This window comes from Thunnus thynnus, chromosome 24 (assembly GCF_963924715.1).
Source record: "Thunnus thynnus chromosome 24, fThuThy2.1, whole genome shotgun sequence".
In the NCBI taxonomy this organism is placed as follows: Eukaryota; Metazoa; Chordata; class Actinopteri; order Scombriformes; family Scombridae; genus Thunnus; species Thunnus thynnus.
In genome coordinates this window covers 10052004-10066931 of record NC_089540.1, presented here as the reverse complement: position 1 = coordinate 10066931, position 14928 = coordinate 10052004, and the positions used below count along the sequence as shown (strand labels likewise).

General features: G+C 36.6%; 1 protein-coding gene across 1 annotated transcript in view; it reads right to left on the bottom strand.

The window, feature by feature from the left end:
• Positions 1 to 2753: 2753 nt before the first annotated feature.
• LOC137177421 (inactive tyrosine-protein kinase 7-like) overlaps positions 2754 to 14928 on the bottom strand; it is a 28344-nt gene continuing 16169 nt past the window's right edge. The window contains exons 7-12 of the mRNA XM_067583735.1: positions 11700 to 11782; positions 10726 to 10915; positions 10258 to 10329; positions 10021 to 10098; positions 6239 to 9015; positions 2754 to 3361 (exon numbers count right to left, since the gene is read on the bottom strand). Coding sequence (XP_067439836.1) covers positions 8870 to 9015; positions 10021 to 10098; positions 10258 to 10329; positions 10726 to 10915; positions 11700 to 11782 — 569 coding nt within the window. The 3' untranslated portion in view covers positions 2754 to 3361; positions 6239 to 8869. The remainder of the gene's footprint in view (positions 3362 to 6238; positions 9016 to 10020; positions 10099 to 10257; positions 10330 to 10725; positions 10916 to 11699; positions 11783 to 14928) is intronic.

Sequence of the window (14928 nt, the reverse complement as noted above, 5' to 3'; positions counted from 1 at the left end):
ATGATACTTTTACAGCTTGATGTAACTGGTGTCGTTACCACTGTGTAGGTTAATAATTAAGACACTTTGGAGCGGACCTCTGTTTATTCTGACAGGTACACGTGATAGAGCACAACCTCCACGTAAATAAATTCACCTGTTCCAGTTCTTACACGAATGAGTGTTAACTTTACCACAACCTAAAGTTTTATATATATATATATATATATATATATATATATATATATATATATATATATATATATATATATATATATATATATATATATATATATATATATATACAATAAACAGCCAGAAACAATAGGACACATTATAATGATAAACGATGAAGGGGAGAGAAGGAATTTATATCAGGCACCATAGAAGAAGAAGATGAAAGCTGTAAGGTTTATACTTAAAATAAACAATTTAGCCTACATATACTAACTTTGGACACTTTCCCAATAGAGTCATAACAATATTTTAGATTTTGTATGATTATATAAGCAAGAGATTACCATACAAAGGACACAGTTAAGTGGTAATGACGTAATATTTGGATTTTTTTGCACACAAGACAATAAGTATTGTCTTTCAAAAAACTAAGCTGTCAGAACTGGGAAACAACCATATTTCAATGACCATATCCCTTAAATTTTCATTTTCTTTTTTCCCTGCGGGCTGCCTTTTTAACACGGTTGACAGATTCCTGTTGTCAGTTACTGACAGTCTTCTGGCCAGACTCATGCTGTGTATTTATTTACACAGACCCAGTGGGCAGGGCAAAGTTCATCGCTCAGTCAGTCACTCTGCTGGCAGTGAGAGAGAGAGAGAGAGAGCAGGAGGTTGAGAGGAGGTGAGAAGTTTGGCTTTATAACCTCAGGGTCAAAGGTGTCATCTGGTGTGATACTTTTGAGTATCCTATTTTTAAAAAAGTGTGTGTGGCAGAGAGGAATTGAGCCAATGTGTGTAGGCCTCCTACTGTATGTGGTCTACACGGTGGCATCTGTTCCTCACACAACATCTGTTCAAAGTGACACACAGACACACATATAAATCTTATCTTACTGGCACACTCCCTTTTCAGTCATTGACCAGGTCATGGATTCTTGGCACTGGATCTGGTTTTAATGGACTCACACCCTTTTATTTTAAACCAGTCACTACAGATATGAAACATTTTGTGTGATGAAAGATTTGCTTTACCAGAACTTGAAATCTCTTTTCCAAAGCTTTACAGTACAAAGCCAGAAAACTGTAAAACAAACTGTTGAAATCAAACCAGCAGGAAAAAGCCTGTTTATATGATCCTGAACCTGAAGTGTTAAAGTTGTGTAAAATAGCAACACAGTGAACATGATCTGGTCTAACATTAAAACCTGAACTGTACCTGTTTGCTCTAATCTGACTTTAAGTGTCAAAGTATTAGCCTGATGTTGAGAACATGGAGCTATAGTGACATCTTCTGGCTGCAGGGGGATAAAAAACAAAGAAAATAGATGTATTGTAGGAATACTGTTAAATTACAGTAATGTATAAAACATTAAATCTAGACTGGAGTATCTACATCTAATAGACTGAGCTGAGCAGATTCTCATATATAAACTTGTGCAAGTTACACACTGGACCACGATTACCTTTCACCAGCTTAAACTCACATTTTCGATGAACTCAAACTTTCCTCCTTCAGTAGAGTGTCAAACTCTGCACATATATCATTCTGCACAGTGAAACTCAAACAAACTTCAACTGCAACTGAAGTAACCATAAGCTAAACACATTTTTGAGTGCAGGGGGACTTTATCAGCCTGCATTTTAAAAGTAATGCAGCTGGTTTTGAAGAGTTTCACGAGCCTCTGTGGTTGAAAAAGTCTTTTCACCCTAAAAGGATCGAGGTAAAATGCTGGAAATCACCATATTAAGAAATGCATTGTTTTCTATGTGCAATCTGAGTGGTACTTGGCAAAAAAAATCAAATGTGAAAATCATAGCTGAGCTTTAACTGCCCTGATAACACCAAAATTTGAACATGAAGCTAGGGCGCCATCTAGTGGAAGCAATGGGGCAACACAGAATCTTGTGCTTTTTTTTTTCTTTATTCTGTACTTACATGGATGTTTCTTTTCTAACCAATTTATCTTGCCTTTTAAAAACATCAACCCATTAATTATTTATACTCACTTATCCCATGCAGGGTCACAGGTGGCTGGAGCTGGTCCTAGCTCACATTGGTCGAGTGGTGAGGTACCCTAGATGGGTCAGTACAGACAACCATTCACATCTACAAGTGATTTAATCTCCAATAAACCTCATCTCATGATTTTTGGACTGTTGTAGGAGGAAATGCACACAGCAAACAGAAAGGTATATAAAGAATCAGTAAAGTGCATTTTTTTTCCATGTTACATCATCATATAGAAACATAATATCATCCAGAATATCTCTACTAAGAGATTTTGTAGCTGTCAGAAACTCTGACACTAGTGACTCTGCAATGCAAATGGCAGCCTCTTTATTTAAAATCATGCATGGTTACTTACAAAATGAATAACATGAAATAAATAAATGTTTTTTTTCACTATTTCAGTATTTCACGTTTCATCAGCATGCAATTAAAGCTGAACTTTTGGATCAACGGGATCAAAACACGTTAACGGCAGCACGTTGTGGGTGTAAAGTAAAAATTAGAAAAAAGTAAAACAGAGATGAAGAAATAAGCAGACAACACAGATATGAATCTTGCACTCAGCATAACCTCATAGCTAACCACGTATTTCAAAGCCACAAATTTATTTTCAGCAAAAAGAGCAACAGGATATGTGACTCACTCACACATTCACAGTTTACCAGCATTGCTCTGCTCAGCTGAAGTGAAAATTAATATAAATACTCATTTCCCCCCCACTCATATTTAACTGGAAAATATATCATACCATTTATTTAAAGACGTCACTGCATACACTTTAAACAGGCATTTTCACACTGAGAGCATGTATTCAATGCTTTGGTACAATGGTTTTATAGATAATACAAAAGGTAAATACAAACTTGAATGGTCCTGACAAAGGAGCAGTACATGAAGTTTTCTGTACATAAACACACATATGACATTTATATTTTCTATTACTATAATCCATCCCTGATTGATGAGCAAGTTTATAAAATAAAGCATAAATGACAGATTTCATCTCACTGTGATTGTACCTTATATGATTACATACGTGATAAACCTGTTGCTGTGTGATACATTACAGACATGAATCAACATCTTTTATTCATAAATTCACAACATAAGTACAAAAAAAGAGAGAACTTCATACAAATTGAGTTTTAATTAATTTAAGAAGATATCCTGATGTCACATGTAGGAGCAGATCCACTAATCTCCTACCTGTGCAGCTCTTCTGAAGCTGGGCTGAGGTTGGCTGTTGGGGGTGTCGGGGACTTTTGAAAGCGGCTCACGTGGGTGCACAAACAAAACTTTCATTTATACCAAAAAAATGTAATGAGACATTATTCACTCTTACCACAAGTTGTGTGGAGGTTTATCTAGTTGAAAATTGGAGCAGTGACATATACTATGAGGCTTCACTAAAAAATAAAATACAAAGCAGTCCTTTGTGCTTGCTTTTCAGTTTGTTTAAATGACACTCTGGGTGAAAGTTCAATGAGGAATATCTTTTATCTTATGTTCTGCCTTTATTCCCCTAAAGAATAATTTCCATATTTTCTTCCTGTTCTAATCTTTCATGTCTCTTCTACTTTCCCACACTGTTAAAGTCCCTTTAAGATGTCACTAAATGTGACCAATAACCTTTATTCCTGCATTCTTTTTTCATTCTGTTTTTCATACCCACTATTCACTACTCATAAACAGGAAAAATTGTTTCCATGCAACTAATTTGAAACAGTTCACACAATTGTTAGTGCAATGTGAGACAAAACAATGCAATCCCTTTCCGAGATTGATGGCAAACAAAACTACATATTTAGTTGTTGTTGTTTTTTTACAATCACAAAGACTGATGAAATAACAGAGTGCACAGAAAATATATACAGAGACAGAACGACACAAGCAAAAATTTAAAGCTGAAACTTCTCAGTTTAACACTCTTGTGAGTAACTTATGGCCTTAGACACTCCTTGTGGTATTATGGACTCATCACTGCCAGCAGTGCTCATATTTACTTAGTATCTGTGACCACATTTGGTACAGTTTTAGCCACTTCTTTCACACCAACCAACTATCAATGTAAGATCTTAAAAACAGAAATGCATTTTTGTCGTGTTGTAAAAGATTTGTACTCAGCTGTTGTTTGCTGCCACTTCAGTACCTTTTAATTTTACCATGTTCATGTTAAACGTGAAGAAAATAAGACCAGTACTACTTTTACACAGGAACTTGCATGTTTGATGAGGGGCTATGAATGTGTTCTCTACTCAGTGGAGGCAGGCTGCTGTCAGAGGTTAATCCCTGATTCTTGTCGTTCTAAATTCAAAGGCTGAAATTCACCACCAGTTTCTGAGTTTTTTTCCAGCACATAGGGTCAAGCCACTTTGGCTCATGTGTTCATGTGCTGACATCTGCAATCACTGAACTTGACTTGACCTAATACAGCAGCTAGCAAAGGTTCTTAATGTGAGGAAAATTAAACGAAACACCTATCCTAGTGGTGCTGAAAAAAAGAAAATATTAGACAACAAAACATCTAAATAGTCTCCCCAAAGTGACCTCTTTCTTTGGTCCAGCATCTGTAAAAGGCCTGCCAACGACTGCACCTGCACCACTGTCAAAGCATGCTAGCCAAACAACTGAAGATGCTGCTAATCAGAACAATGGAAATGAGAACCCATCTACTCAAACAGATGGCGATAATGATGACCAAACTCTATTGTTTGATGAACAAGCACAACATGATAACAGTCCTACAACTGAGACAGGTGAGGAAGCACCAGCACTCCAGACCGGGATCCACTAGCATTCACAATGACCAATCTGGTATGTTGGCCAACGCATATTACCAGTGAACAGATTGATATTGGAGATATTGGACAAGAGGTCCCGTTCAGTGAGAGGACATTAACTTTCCACAGAGCAAATCACACCATCATTTTACTAAAGACAGATATTTCATGAAGATGAAAATTGGAGAAACCATGCGTAGGTCATGGTTGGTTCAATTCAATTAATTTCAATTAATTTATATAGCACCAAATCACAACAAAAGTTATCTCAGGGAACTTTTCCATATAGAGCAGGTCTAGACTGTACTCTTTATTTTACAGAGACCCAACATTCCCCCATGAGCAAGCACTTGGCGACAACAGCAAGGAAAAACTCCCCTTTAACAAGAAGAAGGTGGGTGGCTATCTGCCTTGACCAGTTGGGTTGAGAGAGAAAGAGGGAGGCAGGGGGAGAGAGGAGAGAGACACAGAGAAGCACAATAACAACAAAAACAATGATAATAATAATACAACATTACTTCTGCATCTTCTTCTGCCCATGGAGTCAATGAGCGGAAATACAGACAGCGCCACTCTGCCATTGCAACCTACATTGTGGTTGGAGGTGAGATTACATCCGTAGTGTTAATAACTTGAAAAGGTTTAAGAGACTTCAGCTATACTATTGAACTATGTACTGTGAATGACACTTGGCATATACATTAAAGACTTATTAGAGTTCATCTAACTAAAAAGCAAAGAATCTCTGTATGTGTGTCCTTTGCATATCTCTTGAACAGTTTATCTGATCCTCTTCACACTTGGCGGGTGTATTGCTGGGGACCAAAGGAAGTGCAGTGTCGAATTTGGTGCAATTTGGACACGTGACATGTTTAATATTAATAAGCTTTGAATAAACAAGTGAACAGCGAGCCACTCCACTCGTGTCTGAGCGCAGAGGGGGCTGTTTGACATAAACATGTCACATCACAGCGGGGCGGGCTTCTGAGCTCTGACTTGCTGAGAAGACAAAGGCACATGCACCACTCAGTTAGACTGTACGAGAGAGAAGAACGAGCACACACAGGAGAAAAAAAACCAGGAAGATGCGACCACTGAAAGGCCATGAACTGCTTCTATGGTTCATCCTCAGTTTAGTCTCACTGGTGGTTTGTCTAGATTTAAACCATTTGATTTACTAATTCATTATTGTTTAAATTGATATGTTTGCCAATTGGTACATACATATGCAGTTCTTGGGAAATAATAAGCAATTGGCCCATACCAAACAGGTTTTGAATGGGCACTGCACTAGTTATAAGAAATTGGCTTACTGGTATTGACCTGCATACAAACTGTGACTCCACTTTCAAAACACATGAACAACTTGCTACCACCAGAGGATTAGCTGTGGGCATTTTGCTACAACTTAAGCTACCTGCAGTAAGAAATGACTGTATAGTTTGTCATCTTTTCATGAAGAATCCAAACCATGAAAAGAAATTCAGTGATTCCCCTATAATTGTACAAGCCTGGTGCACCGCCAGGCCAACGAGAACCCCTGCCAGGCCAAAAAAATATTTTTTTTAATGTGAAAAATAATGCCAAATATTCATTCATTCGGAAATCAATAGTGTTTGGGAGCCTCTGTGCAGCGCCGTTCCAAAACGTGATTTACCCGCTGTGTCCTTACAAATTATGCTCATAGGCTCACACTTTAAAATCACATTGTCAATGAGCAAAGAGAGATTTTCTACAATTTTCCACCAGATGAATGTGAAAACAGCTTTCTAGTGTCAAACTCTGCACAAACAGGAACAAGAGGAAAAATATATTTGACAAAAACCAAAAAGTACAGGAATCACTGCCATAGGTATTTTAAATCACATTTCATTTCCATGTTACATCATCATATAGAAACATCATAACATTATCCAGAATATCTTCTATGAGAGATTTTGAAGCTGACAGAAACTCTGACACCAGTGACTCTGTGATGTAAATGGCAGCCTCTTTGTTTAAAATCATGCATGGTTACTAGAAAATGAATACAGTGAAGTAAATAAACAATGGTTTTATCACTGTTTCAGTATTTCACATTTTATCAGCTTGCAATTAAAGCTATACTTTTGGATCAACATGTGATAAAAACACATTAACGGCAGCTCAGTGTGGGTGCTGTGTGGGTGTAAAGTAAAAAAAAAAAAATTGTAAAAGAGATAAAGAAGAAATAAACAGACAATTAAATTACATTTACATATATGAAATGCAATTAGATCAGTTCTGAATAACAGAAAATGTCAAAATTTGCTGGTGAATTTTGTAATTTTTTGTTGTCATAATGCTGCAAAAGGAAAACCTCCAGTAGACACATATGCACGCACGTACGTGTACACACACACACACACACACACACACACATACACACACACATATTCAGATACAAATTTTGCACTAAGCAGTATAGCTAGGCACATACAGCCAACAAACTCAAAACCACAAACACATTTTCAGCAAAAAGAGGAACAAGATACGTGACTCACTCACACACACACACACATACACAAAGACAACAAACACACACAGTTTACCCGCATTGTTTTGCACAGCTGAGGTCAAAATGACGCAGTTTCAAATACTCATTTCCCCCCATTAATATTTAACTGGAAAATATATCATACCATTTATTTAAAAACGTCACTGCATACACTTAAAACAGGCCTTTTTCACACTGAGAGCATGTATACAATGTACAATGGTTTTATAGATAATACAAAAAGTAAATGCAAACTTGAATGGTCCTGACAAAGGAGCAGCACATGACATTTATATATATATATATATATATATATATATATATATATATATATGATCCATCCCTGATTGATGAGCAAGTTTATGTGATTGTACCTTATATGATTACATATGACAAATAAACTTGATTGATTAATTGATAGTTTGTCCGGTAAAGGAAATATGACCTGTTGCTGTGTGATACATTACAGACATAAATCAACATTTCTTTTATTCACAAATTCACAACATAAATACAAAAAAGAGAAATGCATACAAATGTACATTTAGAAAAGTTTGTATTTTTGTTAAATGTAAATTAAAAGGCTGCTACATTGTGGAAATGTGTTGATTTTACACTAAAAACATTTCAAATCACATTATTTTCTGCAGCCTGTCTGGAAAGTACAAAGTGGGCAGAAAACTAAATCAAACATGAAACAAATTTTTTGACATTCGTACGACTAAACGTACACTTTCTGGTTTTGTAATAGCACCCAGTATTTAATATCAAAGTATTTTTAAAGGTATACTATGCAGGATTTGTCGGCTGCTGTTTGTAAACACACATCATTCAAAGTTGGCCCCTCCTCCCTGAATGAAGAGAGTGAGCGGCTGTAGCGAGAACTAAGCAGTGAATCATATAAATTAAACATTATTTTCTGATTGTTTCATGGTGGTTATGTTCTAAAACACAAATTAACACACGCATACCTGACAGAGAGCAGAGCGGAGCAGAGGACAAAGATGTTGTCTGGTCACTACTAGACCTCACACCCTGCACGCTGTTATTGGCTGGGGGCTGCACACCCACTGCCCAAAGGTTGACGCCCAGAAGCGTCCCAAACACAACAAAATAATAAGAAAATACAGGCAGAGGGCAGAGTCTCTGTAGATAAATACACTGCCACACACTTCTAGTTGGTCATTGCGCCTCTTTGCTTTTCCTGGCTGAATTTGGATGAATTAATCTTCAGTAGAGAAGGACGGAGAAGAGACATGAAACAGGAAAGAATTAAGAAGAGCAGGAGGACTGTTTGTCTAAACCTCAACACTCACATGGTGTCACACTCTTGGCGTTCTGGGGGCTTTCTATCTGGTCTGAGGAAGAGGAGGAGGCTGTTCGAGGACCAGTGTGGCCGACCAGCTGCTACTGGTGATGGTGGTGATGGTGATGATGATAACCGGGAAGATGATTATGTTTATGATGATGATGTTGTTGTTCAGAATTGGTCCACTCCAAACGAAGTTCCTCCTCGTCCATTGAGTAAGTCAATAAACATGAGTTGCCTTCATCTTTATTATTTTGAGAAGAACATAAAACCAAAGTGCATTTCTTTGTTAAACTTAGTTCTTTGGATGAAGAGCCATTTATATTTATACATATTATATAAAAGTATACTCGTTATTTATCACTCTGTTGCTACAAACACAATATTTCCGAACTTGCCTTCTAAGATTGGGGCTGCTTTAAGGGGGATGTTGCGGTCATGCTGGAGCTCATATGGTTTATGTACGATTGCTCCAATTAACCACATGTTTGAAGTCTTTAAAGTCTCAGACCACCATTGTTTCAGATCTCAGATACTATAATAGCATCTCTCAGTCAGGTATGTTTGTTACTTTTGGATCTCTTTGTCTCACTACTGTTACCTGCCACTCTGAGGCTGGATTACCCGCAACAGCCTCAGGGCTCCGCAGCCATTATTTCAGCTGATGATGCAAAATCCTTATTTTATTAGTGTTTAATCACATGACCAAACAGCAACCCTGGGCCTAAACAGTATGCAGGCATATTGAAACTGAATTTTAAATAGATTGTGTTCAGTAAGTAATTACAAAAACAACCAATATACCATTACTTTCAATAAAATATATTGTACCCTTCTTTCTACTTTGTCACTCTCTACCTGTCATTGTCCAAAAATAAACCATGACAGCCACAGAGTGAAGAGAAGTATCACTTACACGACCGCAACTGCTTCCTTACCTTTGACTATACGCTAGAAAACATCTATATAATGAGCCCCAATAAGCTCCACCAATCAAATGTTGACCTATGTTATTTTCGTGCACCAATCAAGTTTTGACATTTGAATGTGACGACAGTTGGTGGGCTGTTTGGTCACTGTCAATCAAATCTAATCCATCCACACCTACACAGTCCTCATGACACAGATTAGCTGAGTATATTGGCATGAACTCATAATAAAAAGTACCGTACGATTGATCTTTTTATCTATTTATGAACTCACTCATGAATGTTATAAAGAAATACTTTTGATTTGAATCCAAACTTACCCTTAACTTTCATGCTTCTTGTCTTTCTGGCCCGGACGCAGCAAAAAATGACGATAATAATCAGCAACAGAACAAGTCCTAATGAGGATGAATAATAATAACTTGTGTAAAACAAACTGCATATTTCAATTAGGTGTAATTCCTTTAATCATAATTCCTCAGTTGTTCAGTCTAATCACATACAGTATGTTGTGAGGAGAGATGTATAAAGTTAAAAAGGCTTTAATTAAGCTTTACCTCCTCCACCGCCCAGGATGCCCACCATGATCCAGAAATCAAGGCCAAATAATTCTTTAGGAATGAAAAAAACTATTTCAATGAAATAGATAAAATAATATCTCAGTCTAATACAGTAACTCAAGACATTATATATATATATATATATATATATATATATATACACATACATACATATATATATATATACATACATACATATACACACACACACACACACATTATGTATATATATATATATATATACACATACACATATATATATACATATATATAAGATTTGTGCAAATATTGTGTGAAAGAACCTCAGTAGGTTTGAAGGTTTGAATAAGTACAAATCTTGAGGTTGTTTCACTTTTCTACAAACAAAATCTTGTGTTTGAAAAATTTGATTGATGTGATTATCTCACAAAGGTGTTGTATTTCCACAGAAATGTATTCATAGAATAACTACTGGATGATACTCACTGGAGCTAGTGCACTCATGTTGAACAGCCTTACTGGTCTTAGACAAGGCAGGGTTGGAAACTATGCATTCGAATGAATCTTCTTCCACATCTTTGGCTTTTTGTTTTAGAATCTGAGGTTTCTCCTTCATCTCCTTTGTCTCCGTCATCTCCTTCTTATTCTTCAACCATTGAAAGGTGAGACCCTGGGCCTGGTGGTTAAAAATATCAGTTATGGATAGATTAGAAGGTTATCATGAGAATACAGTATGCAAACCTTCAAGTGCACTTGGAGAAAAAATCTGAGACAATTTAAAATTGAGGCTCTTGAGATATATTTTTAAGGACACATATGACACATATGAGGACAAAATCTGAATATCCAGTGTGGATATGGTGTTTTTGGAGAGATCAAACACTAATTAACATGAGCAAAAATGGAAATTTAATTTCATTATCGACCTGGGAAATAGTAGAAATAGACAAAAAATAAAACAAAATAAAGAAAGAAACAAAAAAAGTCTCCTGGACGACTAGTAAGTATCCATATTGCCCTTTAATGTCCAAAGTGTTTCATAATCAGCTAATGCTATGACATCCAACTCAGGTCAAAACACGGTAGAAAGATTCTACATTCAATTTCAACAAGAATATTTATACTTCCTCTTTATTATATCTTTTACCTCATTATTTCTGATAACGATTGTTTACAGCAGCCTAAATTGGCTAAAAATAAAGCTGAACTTTGCTTTTCATACATTTTGGTGTATTTCCTTAAATCAATCAAATAATAGGATAAGAACTGGAAGCAGGATTCTTTGTAAACATATTTAGATTCAGAAATCCAAATCTTATTGATACAGCAGCATCTGTATGTGAATACTCATAACTCAGGTTTGGTTTTAGAGGAGGGTGTGTTTACAGATTCTACAAACACATCTTTATGATGAATAATTTGGAGAATACTCCACTTACAACGTGTACAGTTGTTCTCACCTTGCTAACGTTGCAGGTAAATGTGACCATTGTTGGGGTGGTTTTGGAACATTCCATCTTCACTACAGGGTCCGGGACACTGTCTGATCAGAGTAGCATCATGCATTTTAAAAACACTGTAATTATTGTATCTTGACGAACAAAATAAAAAAACCAGCTTGTGATGAGATCTGTATCTAATGCATCACAACACACTTAAAGACAGACAACATACAAGTTTTTAAGTGGCTCCAGACATTTATCTCTGATCCAGGGAAGACATAAAGAGAGATACACAGTAATGGAGAGTTAATTTACTTTACCATCCTTTTTAGTCCAAGATAAACTTGAATAAACAGAGTTAATATATGCTCACAATTTGTTGTTACCTACCAAATATACACAACTTAATGGGGTTGAATTGCTTTACTGATATTCCATCTTTTGTGTGAACATCGGGGGTGTATCTCCCTGTGTTTCTTTTCTTCAGATTTGTCAGCTTAAGGGATCCATTTTGATAAACTTCCACTCCCGCTGGTGCCTTGATAACAATCGTTTTTCTTCTTTGATAAAAGATTATTGTATCATCGAGCCTCCATTTCAAGGTATCTGAGTTTTGCAGCTTGTAGTCCAATTGCACAGTAACGTTTTGGCCTTCTGCAGCATATATGTTACACCCGTCCAGAGAACCTTTGGAACAGAGAGAAAGGTGGAGAAATAAAAAGGGAAATCAGCAAATTCAGCAGTGAATCATGTTATGAATGTCCTGAACAATCCTGACTAGTGTAGTCTTCAAAAGACAGACACTACATTTTTTACATTTGCTGTAATTGAATGTAATAATAACAGCCTAATGTTGATCAAAATATGCACTTTTCTCAGAATAAACTTGCCTATAAACTTGTGTCAGAGGAAGAAACATGTTTGTTCTATATGAAACTCACCTAAAAACATTGGCTTATTTCATGTCTACGTGTATTGCTGCAGCTCTAGGTAGAGGGTCAAGCATGTTTTCATGCACCACATGTGACGATCTATCAAATGTGCTGGTATGGTGGCCAATTATGCTGTTTTTGTGTCTGCAAAATCGGTTTTCTCACGATTACACTTGTCTACTAATAAGGATTTGTTCGTGCTCATGATAAGGAGTAAATGTACGCACTTTCTCAAGCGCAGTAAGAAATTGATAAATCGGATTCAGTGAGTGGAAATGAGCGTCGGCACAGTTTATGCACAGAATTAAACACATGGTTGATAAATGAAGGCTCAGGTTACTATCAGCTGAAACTTGATCTGAATAAAGTTCAATCAAAGTCTTAGTCAAGTCTACTTTATGTATGACACTGATTATTCCTGGTTGGAGTTATACATCTTTATTAACTTTTCAGTTGTGTTTTTCTTTCTTTCTTCTTTTTTAAAGTGCTTGCACCCTGCTGTGTGTGTATGTGTGTGTATGTGCACCTTTCACACGTAATCTGAAACTGACAACTGACAGTCTATGTTGGCTAATTGGTCTTAATGGAAGTACAGTGTTCTTGGCTAATCAGAGTGGACTGATAGGAGGGAACACATCCAGCTGATTAACTGTTTTTCAGTCTATAACAATAAATTAATCTCTGTATTTCTTCTCCCCATGGCAGAACTGGCTGTTTTAGTTTAATGAAAGGTTTTCCCTTTAATTTACCTTACTATAGGTGAATAGTTAGCCATCAATCAAAATTAATTGATTACATTAGCTAAAAACAATAGAGTATGGCGGTTTTTACATGGTGGCACCGTTAAATGGGGAAATATACCCAGAGCCTTACTGATATGTGCCGTTCGCCCCTCAAAGAAAGACTTAAATGCCAAACTCCGTTTAACAATCTGCCAATTTAAGGTGCCATTACTTGTCCTTACACGCAGACACATCTAGGAATATGTTTTATCCCGTTTTTTCAATACTTGGGATTAACTCTTCAATATGGCATTGTCAGATATACCGAACAATACTTTTGCTTCACTTAAATTTAAACTTTTTGAATCTCTTCGCTTGTTGCACTCATGAACTTCTAATAAACTACCATGCGGATGGCAGTAGCTGGCCGTGTGAACCAAGTGAAAAGCTTTAAAATGTAATAAAATTAAGTGACGCTTGATGGAAATAGTGTATGCCGAATTGTTTAGTGGATATTAAAGATACAGAAATTGCTTTAATTGATCTTTTGGCACGCATGTATTGAGCAAACAAGCAAGTTAAAGTTAAATTGACAAATTTCCAAACGGGGTTTCGTCGTTGCTGAAGAACGTCGGCACGTATCGGAGTTAATTAGCTATCAACACTCAAGCAAAGAAACGTTTCTTACCTAGCATTGAAAGCACGAAAACGAGTGTGAGGAGACAGTTATCCATCTTCATTTCTCTCTCCTTCCACTCGTGTTTTTCTCCTTAATTTTCTTAATTTTACCCCCGTCTCCTTTGAATACACTTAACCGGTTTAATGTGTGTGCAGGAATGAAGACAAGATAGAGAGGGAGGGGAGAGAGGTAGAGGTAGAGAGAGAGAGAGAGAGAGAGAGAGAGAGAGAGAGAGAGAGAGAGAGAGAGAGAGAGAGAGAGAGAGAGAGAGTCTAACAAAACCTGAACTGTACCTGCTTGCTCTAATCTGACTGTAAGTGTCAAAGTATTAGCCTGATGTTGAGAACATGGAGCTATAGTGACATCTTCTGGCTGCAGGGGGATAAAAAAAAACCCCAAAGAAAATAGATGTATTGTAGAAATACTGTTAAATTACAGTAATGTATAAAACATTAAATCTAGACTGGAGTATCTAAATCTAATAGACTGAGCTGAGCAGATTCTCATATAGACACTTGTGCAAGTTACACACTGGACCACGATTACCTTTCACCAGCTTAAACTCACATTTTCGATGAACTCACTTTCCTCCTTCAGTAGAGTGTCAAACTCTGCACATATATCATTCTGCACAGTGAAACTCAAACATGCAACTGAAGTAACAATAAGCTAAACACATTTTTGAGTGCAGGGGGACTTTATCAGCCTGCATTTTCAAAGTAATGCAGCTGGTTTTGAAGAGTTTCACGAGCCTCTGTGGTTGAAAAAGTCTTTTCACCCTAAAAGGATCGAGGTAAAATGCTGGAAATCACCATATTAAGAAATGCATTGTTTTCTATATGCAATCTGAGTGGTACTTGGCAAAAAAATCAAATGTGAAAATCATAGCTGAGCTTTAACTGCCCTGATAACAC